Source organism: Coccinella septempunctata, chromosome 4, assembly GCF_907165205.1.
Source record: "Coccinella septempunctata chromosome 4, icCocSept1.1, whole genome shotgun sequence".
Taxonomy (NCBI): Eukaryota; Metazoa; Arthropoda; class Insecta; order Coleoptera; family Coccinellidae; genus Coccinella; species Coccinella septempunctata.
This window is the reverse complement of record NC_058192.1, coordinates 31,439,278-31,457,625: the sequence shown is the minus strand read 5'-3', so window position 1 is coordinate 31,457,625 and position 18,348 is coordinate 31,439,278. Positions and strand designations below refer to the sequence as shown.

Here is an 18,348-nt window from a genome sequence, read left to right as displayed (position 1 = left end):
TTGGTTAATATACAGCATATTTGAAAATCTTATGGCCGTATGCATCGTTTGATTAAACGAAGTTTAAGCTCTGAACGACGTTCATGGATAGAAATCTCTATGGAAAAAAAGTTGTTCAAGGAATTAATCACCTTGAAACGGTGCATATGGCCATTAGTATTTATTCAGCGTTAAATATTCTCTTATAAAAACAAGAGTTATAACAGTTCTCAAACCCGGGCAGGCTAAATTACCGCATGAAGTGTAAAGGGAAAAAATGCATTCCTAAAATGCTCTCTCACTCAAATACCTTCGCTATTGAACACTATTTGACGGAGAATAAATACTAATAGGATTCTGCACAAATTCATATTGCCAATTTTTCAGGGACGTGTATTCGATGAAAATACCGGTTTTGCTGAAAGTCTCAAACACTTTGGATAGTTCAGAAAAAAAGTCAATAAATATTTTCTATTTTTAATGTCAAAATAGAATATCCCATGAAAAATATAAGTTGAGATCCGCCCCAGCACAACTGCACACCCTGTCTTTTATTTAAACTTTTTAGAGTTCTTAACGCTTGGTAACAAAGAAAAAACTTCTTAAATTCTCACCCCGCTCCTGAATGTGGATATGAGACTAGGTGCGATTTTTTCGGAAATATTCAAATTATCATGTTGAATTTCAACATATGTGTAAAATGGAGAATAATAATCTAGTCTGCATAAGGATGTTGGCAAAATAAGACAGACATATTGTCGTGTATAAGATTTTATAAATAGAACGTACCGTTGATCGAAACTATCATTTTTGTTGCTTTTATAACCACTGTCGTTCAAACTACTATCTTGCCGGAGGGAAGGTAGAGAGTCCCAAGGTGATCTCTTATGACCTTGTAGTGGTCCATGAGTTGAGCTAAATGTTGAACTTCCTGAACGCCATCCATCAGAATGTCGAAACCATTGAGCTCTGCTAGAATCGCTTATACAGGAAGCACACCGAGAACTGAAACAAAAATATTTGCGTAAATCAAAAACAATTTCTCCGACTTACTTATTCAATTAGTGCGAAAATTTTCTGCCTTAACCCTGTGAGGTAGTGGACTATAATGTCCCACCCATTCCTCTGCGGCAACTATGTGGGATATGTGTGTGCAGTGCAGTTCCCCCCATTAATTTTTTTCCATTTGATCGTCGTTCAATAGTTGGCGTCAGAACAGCCTAGTTGGGATATATTTATCCCAGTAGCCAGAGGATTCCCCGCATCAGCCAGTTTTCTTGTTTTGGCGAGTTTGCATAAACCCTATAAATTGTGAATCATTCTGTGCAGTGTTTATTGTGTATAATTGTATATATAATTGTATAATAATAAAAATATTGCAAACCACTCTTTTTTTTTCAATATTTTGGCCATAAAGCCATTGATTCAGTAGAATATTTATTTTTCTCTATTTACATTTTACTCTACAAAATAAAACACTACAAATAACGCAAGGCAAGATGGAACGATCGATGCTGGGAATAAGTCTGAGAGACAGAATGCCAAATGAGGAGATTCGCGGGAGAACGGGTGTGAATGTTGTGGAGAGAATAACAAGAACTAAGTGGAGTTTGGCAGGACATATTGCAAGATCAAACGACGGCAGGTGGACAGGGCCGGATTAAGACCAGTTGATGCCCGGGGCACAAGATATTTTTTCGCCCCCCCCTCCCATATTATAAAAATTATCATTTAATGAAAAAGTAATAGAGATATCTTCATAATGAAGTTTTTTTCATCGAAAAGTAACAACCAGCAAAAATTATGAAGAAATACGGACATATAATACAGTTAGTTGGAAAGAAAGGTGAATTGAAAACAACTTGTATATGAACTAGGTATCGCTGAGTCAAAAATTAAGAGTAAACCAATGTTAAGAATGCATTAGACAGTTCAATATTCGCAAAAAATCCTACAGATTTCAAATTTTTTTCATACAGCCGTTTTTTTGTGTTTCACGAGACTGAATTTTTGAAAACAATCGCAATTTTATTTTTATTCGCTATAATATCGGAAAAATTAAATTTTCCTCTACTTTTCAGCATTTGAGATTACGGAATGAAAATACGTATTCTCAAAATTTCTGCAGTTCTTTCTATCTCCTCCCAAGCATAAAATTTAAAATGTTTTTTATTAAATTTTCGTTTGTGTTAAACTATATGACTCGTTGTTCCCAAAATGATTCTATTAAACTCCCTCGTTCTGCCCTGCAGTTTTCTACTTGTTCACTAGTATTCACAATCATCCAAAGTACTCGTCCACAGACTAAGCCTGCGTTTAAGGGTTCAAAACTGACAACTATCGGATCGCTCCGAACGACGCAGGTGTTCAGTTCGCAATACGTCACAAACCGACGACGGAAGTCATAGAATTTTATGGGATTTTCCGTAACGTTGCACGAACCGTTTTTCAGTGAGTATGATATTCAATAAAAAAAACGTTTCTCACTTTTTTCAGACAAAAAAGTATTTAGTTATGAAAAAACAACATATTTTCAAAATACATTATAATATTCAATCTGGAAAGCGTGGAATGGAGGTCGAAATTCACTTGGGGATATCAAAATTTTTATAGAATTGAATTGAATTGAGCTTTGTGCCTGTTCCACTTGGTCTGAGCACTCTTATTTCATTCAATTTTATCTTTGCACAATGAACACCTTCCAATGAAATGAATATATTATGACGACGATCGACAGTACCTACTGGTAGAAATATAAAAACAGAAGAACAGAAACAATAGAATAAAATCACATGCCCGGCTTTGCGGCATTCACAGAAGTGTCTATTTCCATATTCCATACCGTCCATGCCATCCATACAATTCGTTTTCGATGCGTGCGCCTTCTATTCACCCTGTAACGCTGACTAGTCACAATATTCCTGAGTGAATAGAATGCGAGATAGCTGTGGCATCGAAGAGGCGGTGGGTAAATAGGCAACGGTTCGTTTTGAAAGTACATGGAAAGTATATGACGACTGATATCGATCGAAACCGTATGTTTCTAGTATTTGGAATCGGTTTTCTGGATTTCAGTGATTTCCGTATTTAGATCTTGTTACTAACAATTAATTCGCCCCCAATACTGAATTCGCCCAGGGCAATTGCCCTTTTTGCCCTGGGGTTAATCCGGCCCTGCAGGTGGACTAGGAAAATTTTTAGAATGGAATGGCGACCAAGAACGGATAAGCGAAGCCGAGGCCGACTTCCAACCAGATGGACAGAAATTAAGAAGTATTTTTGGCAGTTAGGTCCTACTTTCTTGTGAAACTCAAGTTGTCCTAATCAGATCTTGCATAAATGCTTCCGTTGATGAGATACAGGACGATTTTGGAAATTGATACTTTTCGGACCATTGCTTTATCTCCGAAGTTATTAAAAATAATTCTAAGCTAAAAACTACGTCTGATATGGAATTCTGCGTAGAATCCAGGGGCGTACTAAATTTTTTTTTCGATGTATGATTTTGAAGATGCGACACAAACCTATATTTTTTCAATGGACTACCCTGTATTTTATTACTTCGTTATTATTTTCCCTTCGAAATGATATAATATGATATAGGTAGAATATTCAGAAATGCTAAAAAATACTAAAACATCACATACCCATGCCTACTCGAGGAACAAACCAGGAGACTGAGGAAGCTAAAAGATATCGAGACCATCCCTATTGTCAGTTCATCTACAGGCCTGATACCGAAAAAACTACTAGAGAAGTTGAGGAAACTTCATTTGGACGAAAATATCTATGGAGTCATGCAGAAGGCGGTACTGCTGGGAACGGCGAGAACTGTACGCAAGTACATGGGGAATGCAGAGGAGCACCGTCTACTTCGACAGGATGTGCGGGTGGAGCAGGAATCCAACCGATTGCAGGGAGCCGTTGAGCGACCCGGACCCGACCACCACAACGAGCCCGAAAACCTGGAAAGGGCTTCAACAGAGCTTAATCCTTTTGATATCTGGGATAAGTGAATTTTTATCTGGAGAGGAGTGTGAATGCCTCAAGGCTAAAGTCATAATACTGATGCGGACGATGATGGTCTTGGGGAATTTAGAAGTTCTGGAATTACTCCGTCAACTAGTGGACAGAACAATCTGATAATGATTTTGAAAGTGAAGAACAAAGACTGAGACATAATGAAGACACTGAAAAACAAAACGAAATAGAAGAATTTCACACATATAGTAAATACGAATAGAACGATGTCTATTTTTTTAATTATTCGTAAATATAAATTTTATTAGGTATTTTTCTCAATAGTTTTCAATATTTCCAAGTTATATTTTTATTATTATTTTTTTTAATAATGTTCAAATAATTCATATAATTCAATTGGTGAGATATTATTGTCCCAATGAAATTACGAAGGAAATTATACTCGTAACGGACTCTGGGCTAGAAATGTTCCACCAAAAATTTCAAGTTTGCGGCCATATCGAAAAAAACTGAGTAAACTCTGAATAACTGAGGACTGTTACGGAATGATGCGTAAAGCACCTACCTTGACCATCGGCAATTTATGTCCCAGGTAAGCTAAACTTTCTTCTGTTCTTCAGAGAAAACGACACTCTATGAAAATATTCCGAAAATGCGTGAAATTTTTTATCACAAAAACGAGTGGGATTCGAAGCACTGCGATACGTTCACCATGTAGAGCGTATGGGTACTAATCCCCTCTCAGCAATATCAATTTCTAACATATGTGCGAAATCAACTACAAAATCGAACTGGAAATCAACCAGGAAAACAGTCCTATCAGTAACACCTAAATTATGAAGTAATTTACAATTTTGAAAACTGAATTATCGGAAAACACAAAAAGGCAAGAAAATTCACTACATATATGAACAAACAGAAAAATAAATTACGCTTGATATGACAAAGGGCATAATTTGTCGATGGGTCTTTGTACTGTACTCCCTAATGTGCGTGCGGTAGCAACTCGGACAATTTTATCTTTACCATAATGGAGCTCCTCTATCCTCGCTAGACGCCAACGAAGTGAAGGAACATTGTCTTTTCTAAGCACTAGCATTTCCTTTTTCATTAATTTATGTCTCTATACCATTTCATACGTTGTTGTATACATATGTATACATACAAGTATACATATGTTCCGTCTGTTCCGATATTCCTGAACAGTACTGTCAGTATTTCAGAGACGATGCCTATTGGCCCAGTCGTTCTATTGTTATTCGATTGCGGGCCAGTAAAACCAGGAATATCGGAACAGGCCCTTAGGCTGAGTTCGGCTTGAAGTTCTACAGATCGAACGGAGAGAGCACGGGAAACGTGACGTCATTATTAGATATCGTTCCCGGTCATTAGAAAATAAAAGTGCACACACTGCTTCTTGAATTTTGGTTCCGGGCATTTGACTGGATAAACCTGTGTTTATCCTCTATTGGATTAACAATTTGAATTTTTCAATGAGTTTCTGTTGTTATTTTAATCTCTTTTTAATTGATCTCTTGGCCTCCTTCGGTAAATTCGCATTCTCCTTTTGTCTTCCTCTGGGCCGTACTCCACTAGTCTCCTGAGTTCTTGATTCGGATGGTTTTTCGCTGTTTGGAATAATTTCTCTGCTTTTCTGTTTATGAATTCCGTTATGGTTTCCCATTTTAGGTCCCTATAGATCTGTCAATTCCTGACAAACCAAGGTGCATCTATTGCACATCGAAGCAGCTTGGTTTCAGTGGCCTGAATTCTTTTGATATGGTTCTTTGACGCGAAACCCCAGGCAACTGATCCATAAGTCAGTAGAGACCTAGCAACCGCTTTGATTATCTTCAATTTTGTCTCGTTAGAGATGTGGCTTCTTCTTCCTATCAGAAGGTAGAGTCTATTCATCGCTGCTTTCGTTTTGTCGATTGCTTGTTTGATATGACTTTTCCAAGTAAGTCCTTTGTCAAGCGTTATTCCTATATAATTGGCTTCATTTTTCCAGTCGATTTCTTCGCCGTCAACTTCCAGTTTCGTTGTGGGTCGCAGTCTTCTCTTCAGTAGTAATATTGCTTGGCTCTTTTGTCCATTGAGCTTGATTTTCCACTTTATGCACCAGTCATTTGTTTCGTCAATCGTTTCTTGCTGAACTCGTTCTATTACTTCTGGGATGCGGTGTCGAGTTGCTATGCCTGTGTCGTCAGCATATAACGTTAGCATGGTTCTTGGATTCTTCGGAATATCGTGAATGTATAAATTCTCCAGAAGTGGCCCAAGAACTGATCCTTGGGGTACTGCAGCCTCTATATCTCTTGTTGTGGAGCATTGTCCTCCCACTTTCACGTGAAATCTCTTATTTTTGAGATAATTCCTGATCAACTTGCATATTTCGATCGAATATCCAGCACATCTCATCTTATATATTAATCCTTCAAGCCATACTCTGTCGAATGCTCTGGCGACGTCTAGTAAAACAAGACCTGTAGCTTGTTTATTTTGGAATCCCTCTATAATGTACTCTGTGAGCCTTAATAATTGTTGCTTTGTTGAATGCTCTCTTCTGAATCCGAACTGTTCTGGTGGTATTAGTTTCAGATTTTCGGTTCCCTCATTCAGCCTCGTATCGATAATTCTTTATTCTTTCTACTACTTTTCCTAACGCCGACAGTAGATTTATCGGTCTGTAGTTTTGTGGAAACTTCTTCTCTTTGAATGGTTTATTGAACACTATGACTTCCGCTGTTTTCCATTTTTCTGGGTATTGTTCTGTCCTCATAACATAACATTCGTTATTTTATCGCTTTCGGGAGCTTTCCTCTTCTTCAAACTTCTAATTATTTTCCTGATTTCATTTGGCGATGTTGGCTTGTCTATTTCAGTAGTCACTGGTAATTCATCCTTTTCTTCATCATTTTCTTCAACCAATTATTCCAAATATTCATTATCGTCGTCTATCCTGTAATTTATTCTCGATTCTCGTTCGATCGAGTCCGCCAATGCATCTGCCTTATCAGTATTGGTATACGCCATTCCCTTTATCCGTGAAGGGGTGGAATTTTAGTTCCATCTGCTTTTTCTTAGATCTTTCAGGGCAGAACTTGAAAGTTGAGGTTCCTTCTATTCAGATCATTTTTATTCATCCTATATATTCTTCTGAGTATTCGATTTTCTCGTATAAGATCTTTTACTTCTACATCTCTTCCAGTTTATCAACCGCACATTCCAGATCCTCTGGAGTGCTTATTGTTGGAATCTCTGTTAGTTCCGATTGTATTAAATGGCTATATTCAGCCCAATTTGTATATTCTCTTATTTCCATCAGTTTTTCTCTTGGTTCTTCTCCAATTGTCAATTCCACGGGATTGTGGTTTGAGGTTCCATCTTCCAAAGTTTCAATCGGGAATTTTTGAGTTATATTTTTCAATATCGCGATATCTATTACATCTGGTATTCCTATACCAAAAGCAAGATATGTGGTAACTCTGGTCCAGTCCTTATGGCATTTTGTTTTTCGGCGAAATCCTTGAGTTTTTTGCCATTTCTATTATATGTTCTGCTGTTCCATAATGGGGATTTACAGTTGAAATCTCCGATGCAGGTTTTCGGGTTTTGTTCCTTCCTACATGTTGTTCATCTCTTCTTCCAATACATTGTTATGTGGTGGCTTGTATGTCGAGGTAATTTCGACTCTTTGACGAATTAATTCGGCAACAATCGTCACTGTTTCTGTTTCTCCTTGTGTTTCGTCGGATTCACTTTTGAAGTAGTGTTTCAGATCTGTTATCACCAATATTGCTACTCCTCCTCCGGTGTTTATAGTTCTGTCACATCTATATGTTTCATAATTCATGAAAGTCAGTCATCTGTTCCGGTTTATTCTTGTTTCCTGTAGGGCTATAATATCAGGTTGTCTCTCTGATATTATTTCTTCTATCTCGGCTTTCCGAAAGTTGATCCCGTTTATCTTCCACGAGATTATCTTGAGGGATTTCTTTCTAATATCAGTAAGATCCATTAATTCAGTTTCATGGAGTGTTTTCTCCATTTCCCTCTCAATTTTCAACATTATCTTGTTGAAAATTTTCTCCGTGAAGATATCTAAATCATAGGCTGAATCAGATATCTTTGTCTTCTCCTGTTGACTGTTCATAGCCTGTTTCATTGAAGGTTTCTTCTGTTCTTCTTTTTTCTGAACCGGTTTTGAAGTCTCCCTCTTTTTTTTTAGGTTTGGCCTTCGCTACTTCCAGAATTTTTTGAACAGTAGTTTTAGTTTTTGTTACCGGCTTTTTCTGTTCAGTTGGTTTTCGGGAATTCTTCTTTCTGGTCACCAGCTTGAACTCGCTACATCCTTTGTAGCTAGCAGGATGGCCCTCTTCTCCCAATAAGACGCATGTGGCATTTCTCCCTCCACCTTTTCTGGTGAGTGTGCAGTTATTGCTGCTATGGCTTCCTGAGCACTTCACGCACATCCACGGGAAGGAATATTTGTTCTGTGCATGTCCGTATCTTTTGCACCTAAAGCACTGGCTTGGACTTTCAGGCCTCTTTTTGTGTTCAACCACAATACAGAGATTGTAGAGTCGCTTCACCTCGAAGATTTCCTTTTTCTGGGTTTTAACCAGGTAGAGAGGTATGGGCTTCTTCGTCTTGTACGACGTCATTCTGGACACCTCAGCGTCTGATATTCCCTGGAATATCAGGTCGTCCTTAATCAACGCAAGATCTGCGTCGATTGGTTAATGTCTGATGACGGCATATATCTTCTTCTCTACCTCCATTTGGTAGGTAAAAAATTCTTTACCATGGTGTTCGAACTCGCAATTTCGGCAAATGTAGGGGGTTTCGGCGCTGAAAGCTTATTTATTTCTTCTTTCGCTAGGCGGAGTTCATTGGCGGACTATTTCATTCAGTTTGGCGATTTGAGTTTTCATTTGCTCGTTATCCTCTCGTAAAGTAGTCTGTCCTTCAGACGAATTCTCGCTGAAGTCATCGACTTCTTCTGAGGCTTCCATGTAAGAACCCTCATTATCTGAGGTCTCCGACATGGCTAAACGTTTTTAGTTTTTTACAAAGGTGGTAAATACCAATGAGAGAGAAAAGAACGAAAATCACCAATTATTGTATAGAAAAAGTCTCACCTTATGTGATTTGCACAACCATCGATCGATTTGATCTGGACTGAATACAACACAACACAACAAAACTCATTCACAAAACTCGTGTAATCGAAAAATCACTCAACACGTCTACTCGCTTCGACGTGCACACGGTACGTTAGTCTGAACGTAAATGTTAGTGGGAACGCCCACCAAGGTAGCCTAGCACTGACTTGTCATGTCACATACATGACACAGGCAATTCATAATTTTCAGATCACTTCAGTTCACCTCGAGACATCGAAGCGAGTAGACGTGTTGAATGATACCAGTGCGATACGTCATTTTTCAAAGAGAAAGTGGAAGAGAAAGTCGAAGTGAAAGTTTACACTAGCGAAGCTACGGAATTTTTGATTCCGTCTGTGAAGTTTGTGTGGGTTGTATACGTGTATGTGTTATCGAAATTTTAATTTGTTAAAATTTTCGAAGTTGGTGTTCATCTTCAGAGTCCAGATCGGTTTAGATCGTTGGTTCTGCAGAAAGCATCAGGTGAGCTTATTTTTCGTAACTTTTCCCTGATTTTTCTCACAGAGTAGAAAACTTTTGGCTTTATACCATAGTTATATTAGAATATTTCAGCGAAGATTCCTGAATATTTTATTATTTTCAAATCGTTTGATATTTTGAGATTTTTGAGTATAAAACCATGTCGGAAACCTCAGATAATGGGGGTTCCTACATGGAAGCGACCGATGCTGAAGAATTCAGCGAAGGCGAACACGAGGAGCTTGTAAAGCTCAGAGAAGAAAATGGGCAGTCGAAAGCTCAAATAATCAAACTGACTGAAACTGTGTCACAGTTGGTCGGTGAGATGCGCCTCTTGAGGGAGGAAATGACCCGCAATAATATGCCGAAATCTCCCACTTACGCCGCAATCACAAAACCGGTAGCGGATTCCAAAAATAATTCCCTTAAAGGAATTGTTTCACAACCCGAAACAAGGAAAAATGATTCAACGCAGGTTGCGAAGGCCCCAAACGCGCCCCCAACTAAACGCGCGCGAAAAGAAAGCTCCTCTTCTGATGAGGAGACTGTGAAGAAGACAACGGGAGTGCCTAAAAGGGATAAAATGATGGGCACCTCAGATTGGTTAGAGATATCTAAAGCTCTCTACACAAAAAAGATACACTACAACCGCGCAACTGTAGTTAAAGACGGTATAAAAATCATCGCGTCAACCGTAGATGATTTTAGAAAAATCACAAAATTCTTCGAGCAGCATGGTGAAGAATTTTTTACCTACCAAATGGAGGAGGAGAAGAAGATATATGCCGTCATCAGGCATTTACCAATCGACGCTGATCTTGCGTTGATTAAGGACGACCTGATATTCCAGGGAATATCAGACGCTGAGGTGTCCAGAATGACATCGAACAAGACGAAGAAGCCCATACCTCTCTACCTGGTTAAAACCCAGAAAAAAAAAATCTTCGAAGTGAAGCGGCTTTACAACCTCTGTATTGTGGTTGAACACAAAAAGAGGCCTGAAAATCCAAGCCAGTGCTTTAGGTGCCAAAGATACGGACATGCACAGAACAAATGCTCCTTCCCGTGAAGATGCGTGAAGTGCTCAGGAAGCCATAGCAGCAATGACTGCACACTCACCAGAAAAGGTGAAGAGAGAAATGCCACATGCGTCTTTTGTGGAGAAGAGGGCCATCCAGCTAGCTACAAAGGATGTAGCGACTTCAAGTTGGTGACCAGAAAGAAGAATTCCCGAAAATAAGCTGAACAGAAAAAGAAGGTAACAAAAACAACAACTACTGAACAAAAAATACATTAAGTAGCGAAGACCTTCAAGGAAAAAATTTTCAACAAGATAATGTTGAAAATTTAGAGGGAAATGGAGAAAAAACTCCAAGCATTATTTAGTAAACTGAATTAATGGACCTTACGGATATTAGGAAGAAATCCCTCAAGATAATCTGGAAGTAGCGAAGGCCAAACCTAAAAAAAAGAGGGAGACTTCAAAACCGGTTCAGAAAAAAGAAGAACAGAAGAAACCTTCAATGAAACAGGCTATGAACAGTCAACAGGAGAAGACAAAGATATCTGATTCAGCCTATGATTTAGATATCTTCACGGAGAAAATTTTCAACAAGATAATGTTGAAAATTGAGAGGGAAATGGAGAAAACACTCCATGAAACTGAATTAATGGATCTTACTGATATTAGAAAGAAATCCCTCAAGATAATCTCGTGGAAGATAAACGGGATCAACTTTCGGAAAGCCGAGATAGAAGAAATAATATCAGAGAGACAACCTGATATTATAGCCCTACAGGAAACAAGAATAAACTGGAAGAAACGACTGAATTTCATGAATTATGAAACATATAGATGTGACAGAACTACAAACACCGGAGGAGGAGTAGCAATATTGGTGAGAACAGATTTGAAACACTACTTCAAAAGTACATCCGACGAAACAAAAGGAGAAACAAAAACAGTGACGATTGTTGCCGAATTGAATTGTCAAAGAGTCGAAATTACCTCGGCATATAAGCGACCAACAAACAATTTATTGGAAGAGGAGATATTGGACATATTGGAAGGGACAAACCCGAAAATCTGCATCGGAGATTTCAACTGTAAATCCTCATTATGGAACAACGGAGCAGAGAATAGAAATGGCAAAAAACTCAAGGATTTCGCCGAAAAACAAAATGCCATAGTGATTGGACCAGAGTTACCGACATATCTTGCTTTTGGTATAGGAATACCAGATGTTATAGATATCGCGATATTGAAAAATATAACTTAAGAATTCTCTATTGAAACTTTGGAAGATGGAACCTCAAACCACAATCCCGTCGAATTGACAATTGGAGAAGAACAAAGAGAAAAACTGATGGAAATAAGAGAATATACCAATTGGGCTAAATACAGCCAATTAATACAATCGGAAATAACAGAAATTCCAACAATAAGCACTCCAGAGGATCTGGAATGTGCGGTTGATAAACTGGAAGAGATTATATTGAGAGCTTACGAAAAAAGCACGAGAAGAGTGAAGAGACCAGCACCAAGTCATCCGTATGGCGATAAGCCTAATGAAGTAAAAGATCTTATACTAGAAAATCGAAGACTCAGAAGAATATATCGGATGAATAAAAATGATCTGAATAGAAGGAACCTCAACCGCCAGAGCCAAGTTCTGAAAAATGCTCTGAAAGATCTAAGAACAAGCAGATGGAACAAAACGGTTCAAGAACTAAATACAATCGATCATTCTGCATGGAGAATGCAAAAAAGCCTACGAGGAGAAAAGACTAAAATTCCACCCCTACACGGAGAAAGGGGAATGGCGTATACTAATACTGATAAGGCAGATGCATTAGCAGACTCGATCGAACGAGAATCGAGAATAAATTACAGGATAGACGACGATAATGAAGATTTGGAAGAATTGGTTGAAGAAAATGATGAAGAAATGGATGAATTACCAGCGACTGCTGAAATAGACAAGCCAACATCGCCAAATGAAATCAGGGAAATAATTAGAAGTTTGATGAAGAGGAAAGCTCCCGGAAGCGATAAAATAACGAATGTTATGTTAAAGAAATTACCTAGAAAAGATATAGCCGCTCTAACAAATATCGCGAATGGAATCATCAGGACAGAACACTACCCAGAAAAATGGAAAACAATAAACCATTCAAAGAGAAGAAGTTCCCACAAAACTACAGATCGATAAGTCTACTGTCGGCGTTAGGAAAAGTAGTAGAAAGGATTATCGCCACGAGGCTAAATGAGGAAACCGATAAATCTGAAACTGATACCACCAGAACAGTTCGGATTCAGAAGAGAGCATTCAATAGAGCAACAATTATTAAGGCTCACAGAGTCCATTACAAAGTGATTCCAAAACAAACAAGCCACAGGTCTTGTTTTACTAGACGTCGACAGAGCTTTCGACAGAGTATGGCATAAAGTATTAATATATAAGATGAGGAGTGCTAGATATTCGATCCAAATATGCAAGTTGATCCGGAATTATGTTAAAATAGAAGATTTTACGTGAAAGTGGAAGGACAATGCTCCACAACAAGAGATTTAGAGGCTGGAGTACCCCAAGGGTCAGTGCTTGGGCTACTTCTCTACAACATATACATTCACGATATTACGACGAATCCAAGAACCATGCTAACGTTATATGCTGACGACACAGGCATAGCAACTCGACACCGAAACCCAGAAGTAATAGAACGAGTTCTACAAGAAACGATTGACGAAACAAATGACTGGTGCATAAAGTGGAAAATCAAGCTCAATGGACAAAAGACCCAAGCAATATTATTACAGAAGAGAAGACTGCGACCCACAACGAATCTAGAAGTTGACGGCGAAGAAATCGACTGGAAAAATGAAGCCAAATATTTAGGAATAATGCTTGACAAAGGACTTACTTGGAAAAGTCATATGAAACAAGCAATCGACAAAACGAAAGCAGCGATGAATAGACTCTACCTTTTAATAGGAAGAAGAAGCCACATTTCGAAAAAGACAAAATTGAAGATAATCAAAGCCGTTGCCAGACTAGTGGACTACGACCCAGAGGAAGACAAAAGGAGAATGCGAATTTACCGAATAAGATCAAGACATCAGTTAAGAAGAGATTAAAATAAGAACATAAACTTATTGAAAAATCCAATAAAGTGTTACCCTATAGAGGATACGAAAGATGGAAGGAGCATTATTCGCAGGTCTCGAATCAAAATAACAAATCGGATTTATCCATTTTAGACCTGCTCCCCGCGTATAGTCCGATGACATCGCTTGATGACGAAATCTCAATGTCTGAAATAATAAGTGCGATAAAAATTATGAAAAATGATAAGTCACCAGGTCTAGACGGCATTCCAGCGGAGGTATTCAAAGCCCTGGATGAAGACATTGTCAATAATCCCTAGCACTATTCCGCAAGATCTGGGAACAACGAGATGTGCCACAAGACTTCAGAGACGCTCTAGTTATCAACCTCTATAAGAACAAAGGCGATACGTCAAATTACGGGGGCATATCGTTGCTTAGCGTGGCCGGCAAAATTCTCTCGAAGATTATGGCTAATCGTCTGATGCCACTCTTAGAAAAGGTTCTACCTGAATCCCAGTGCGGCTTTCGACCAAATGGAGGTGAGGTGGACCTAATTTTCACACTTCGGCAGTTGCAAGAGAAGGCCCGTGAACAACAATCAAGGATCTATACAGCCTACATCGATTTAAGTAAGGCCTTCGACTCGGTGAATCGGAGAGCGCTATGGAAAATCATGGCCCGCCTTGGAGTACCCGAAAAATTCTTAGCAGTGTGTAAAAGCCTTCATACCAACAACACCGCTAGAATACAGCATAATGGCTCTACAACCGACCATTTCTTAACCAACTCTGGAATAAAACAAGGCTGCGTGTTAGCGCCTTTACTGTTCAATATTTTCGCCATAGCTGTCCCGATAATTGATGATATGAGTATGCCTGTAACAGGTGTTGGAATAAGATTCAGATTTTATGGAGGCCTATTTAACCTGAAGCGCCTCAGAGCAAAAACCCGTTCAAAGGTTATCACGGAACTCCAATATGAAGACGACTGCGCACTTCTCTCTAGCAGCCCAGAGGATCTACAGATAATGCTAGACATCCATAAACATATATACGAAGCTTTAGGCCTTAGACTCAATGTCGACAAAACCAAAATCCTGGTAAGTCCCCCAGAAAGCCTTCAAACACATATCAGCCTGGAGAATGAAACCCTAGAACAGGTCGAGCAGTTCAAATACTTGGGAAGCTCCATAAATACTAGGGCTAACCTAGACACGGAAATACACAACCGAATCAATTCGGCATCACGGGTATTCTGGAAGCTAAAGGACAGAGTATTTCAAAATCACGACCCCAATCTGAAGATCAAGACAGCTGTTTACAAAGCAGTCGTTCTCCCAACGCTTCTTTACGGAAGCGAAAGCTGGACGCTCTACAGGAGACATATTAAGCAGCTTGAACAAACGCAACAACGTCATCTAAGACAGATAATGCACATCAGATGTTTCCACAAAGTTTCGAATGCAGAAGTCTTGCAACGCGCGAGTTGTAGATGGAGCGGCCAAATTCTGAGGATGCTAGACACAGGACTCCCCAAAATAGCTCTGTATGGCGAATTGTCAGAGGGAGCCCGGATACCAGGAGGCCAATATAAGCGTTTTAAGGATACACTACATCAATCCCTAAAATCAATTAATGCCAATCATAACTGGGAACAACTAGCGTTAGACAGGTCACAGTGGAGATCTCTGGTGCACAGTTATAATGGAGACTCGAGAAGAATTCAGCGGCGGCCAGATCTGGTTGGTGACTATCCATACATGGAGTGAGGAAGGATCTGTAGGTCAAGGTTGGGTGTCTTCAGTCACAGGAGGGCACACAGTCGCAATTAGCCCCAAGAAATTATAAGTCTTTTCTTTTTTATGTCTTTTTGTAGATTAATTCCCGGTAACGGGATACAGCAATGAATGAATGATGTATATAGGATAAACACATAAATCTCAGCATGATAGTGTGCGAGAAGAAAACCGACTAAGAGATGAACGGTTTAAAGGCAAATGCCCGGAACGAATATTCAAGAAGCAGTTAAGGGTTTTTAGTGGGTCTCGAGCTCAGGAGAGTGAGAATCCCCACACTTTTTCCCCCTCAGCAAAGGGTAGTTCGTCTGACTTGCAGATTTTCCCCCTGCTACACCAAAAAAAAAATTCAGATATCGCACATCTGAGTGAAGTTTCAGTTATTATTTTGCATCGCCTTTGTCATGTATGTGAGATGTCAGTGCTACGCTACTTTGGTGGGCGCTCTCCCTTAACGTGAAAAATAACGTCAAATATAACATTTTCCGCTCACCTCTTAATAATAGCACTGTTTAACGTACACGGAATTAGCTGTTAATGAACCCTTTTAATGGTTAATTTCCTATTAATGCATTATTGTCATGGGTCATCGAACATAGAAGTATTCAGCAGCTTCCCAAATAATTATTTCATTTGTCGCATTGATTTTCCTAGTACCTAGTATTGTGGAGGTTGCAGAAAAAATGTGATGGTAAGCCACTAATCAATATATCTATGTACTACAACTCCAGCTTCCACCAGCTCCACGTTCGAAAGTATAATTTTTTCTCTTTTTGATTTTTATATGATCGCATCTCATTAAGTTGATATTGTATGCACTAGCATACATTATACTAAAAACTATTGTAATATAAGTCTCCATCTGTGCATGATTTGTTATTCTTTAGATAATTTTTTTTTAATGTAATTTGTGGATATTGTTTTGGGATTTTTCCTGTTGATGTCCCTAATTTTGAATACATAAATAAATTCTTAGACTAATGAAAGTTTCGATACATTGGATAAACATTCTTTCATGTTAGTGCTGCATTTTGTAAATTGTGGCTTGTTGATGTATTTCATTCTATGTATGTCATCCCCTTTAAATACAAGAGTGCCATTTTAGGACATCCTGATGTCCTGATGATGGTATAAGCTTTTTGCCGAAATCGATAGCTGATTAATGGTAATACTTAAAACGAGTGTGTTGTTCTTTTCATACAATGGGATGATTTACTTATCAGCAGATGTTATGAAACTCAATTATTTTCGTTTGATTCAGGTTGTACACTACTGGTTCAATCCACATGATAGGAATAACGGCAATGAATGTGCTGCAAAGGTTCGAGCTTTAGCGCTGCAGCCCTTAGGAAAAGGTGGCTATGCATTATCGCGTCAGAACGATCATCTGAATAAGCAAGGAATTGACAGTTGTCATCATGCCAAAAAATCATTCGATAATAATTATTGTGTACTTCTTACCTGCTATTGTGGTCACTGAGATAACCACGTTCTCTTTCTTTTTCTCTTTCTCTCATCAATTCATTTCTATCACTGTAATAACCATCTCTTTCTCTGTCACGCTCTCGCATTCTTTCGATTGTGTTCAGTCTATGTTGCAGCGATAAGGCGGCAGATTTGTTCATTGTCATATTGGAGTTTGTTCCTAGAAATGAGGTGGTTGATTACTGAGAATATTTATTTTATTTTGATCACAAGTAAAGCAAAAACAAGGAGACGTGTCAAAACATTTTCAAGTAACGTGGTATTATACAGGGTGTCCCAAAACTGGTGAATCAAACGTCACACTACGATAGAGTAGATCAAATACTATCGAATAACACCAACATTATTTGAGCGAAAATGTACCGTTTCTGAGAAAACCTTACCTAAAGTTGCCGATTTTCGAACAATTTTTTCAATCACAAGGCCAATTTGTGATTTAGGATAGCGTTTTTCTCCCATATTATCACCCCTATATTGGAGATTTATTCCGAGTAATAAAAATCATGTAGAAAAAAAAATTGTTTTAATATACATTTACTTAGGTTATCGATTAACTACTTAAAATAATTTCAATTAGGGGAGATAAAACAATAATCTTAGTTCAATATAATTTGAAATCGATACCTTTTTTCACAAACTGGCTCTGTGATTAAGAAAATTAGTTTGAAAATCGGCAACTTGGTATTTCAATAAAATTCTGACTATTTCGGAAACGGTACATTTTCGTTGAACCAATGTTGGTGTCATACGAAAAATACTAATTTGGTCTACTCTATCGTGGTGTCACGTTTGATTCACTAGTTTTAGGACACCCTGTGTATATATATATATATATATATATATATATATATATATATATATATATATATATATATATATATATATATATATTTTTTTTCATCACCGTTTACCGGGTAATCATGCAGCTGCCGGACTTGGTTGTCAAGGCAGTCGCAACGCTATTGACCTTGCAAACACTTTCTCACGATACGGACGGTGTTCAAAAGTACTTGCTTCTGTGCCCGTGAAATTATGGTCTGATCCAGGCCCAGCTTTCGCGTATTTTCGATAAGGTGTTTTTCCACCAAACCATTAGTCGATATGATCAGTGGTAAGATACTTATGCCCTTTAAGTTATGTAAAGCGCGAAGCTGAAATGCTAGATCGTTGTATTTGCTGATCTTTTCCGAGTATGCTCTGGGAATATTGTCGTCCGCCGGGATAGTCACGTCAAGGAGGATATATATATATATATATATATATATATATATGTATACAGGGAGTATTGCCGTATTTTCTAATCTACTTAATTATTGGGTACTCGGCATAAAGGGGCTATGTAGACAAAT

At 38.4% G+C, this 18,348-nt stretch overlaps 1 protein-coding gene across 1 annotated transcript in view; it reads right to left on the bottom strand.

Annotated features, from left to right (window-relative positions):
- Positions 1-18,348, bottom strand: part of LOC123311362 — a 1,278,848-nt gene that overhangs the window by 892,176 nt on the left and 368,324 nt on the right. Inside the window, exons 12-13 of the mRNA XM_044895271.1 lie at positions 16,976-17,159; positions 769-984 (exon numbers count right to left, since the gene is read on the bottom strand). Of these exons, the coding sequence (XP_044751206.1) occupies positions 769-984; positions 16,976-17,159 (400 nt within the window). The remainder of the gene's footprint in view (positions 1-768; positions 985-16,975; positions 17,160-18,348) is intronic.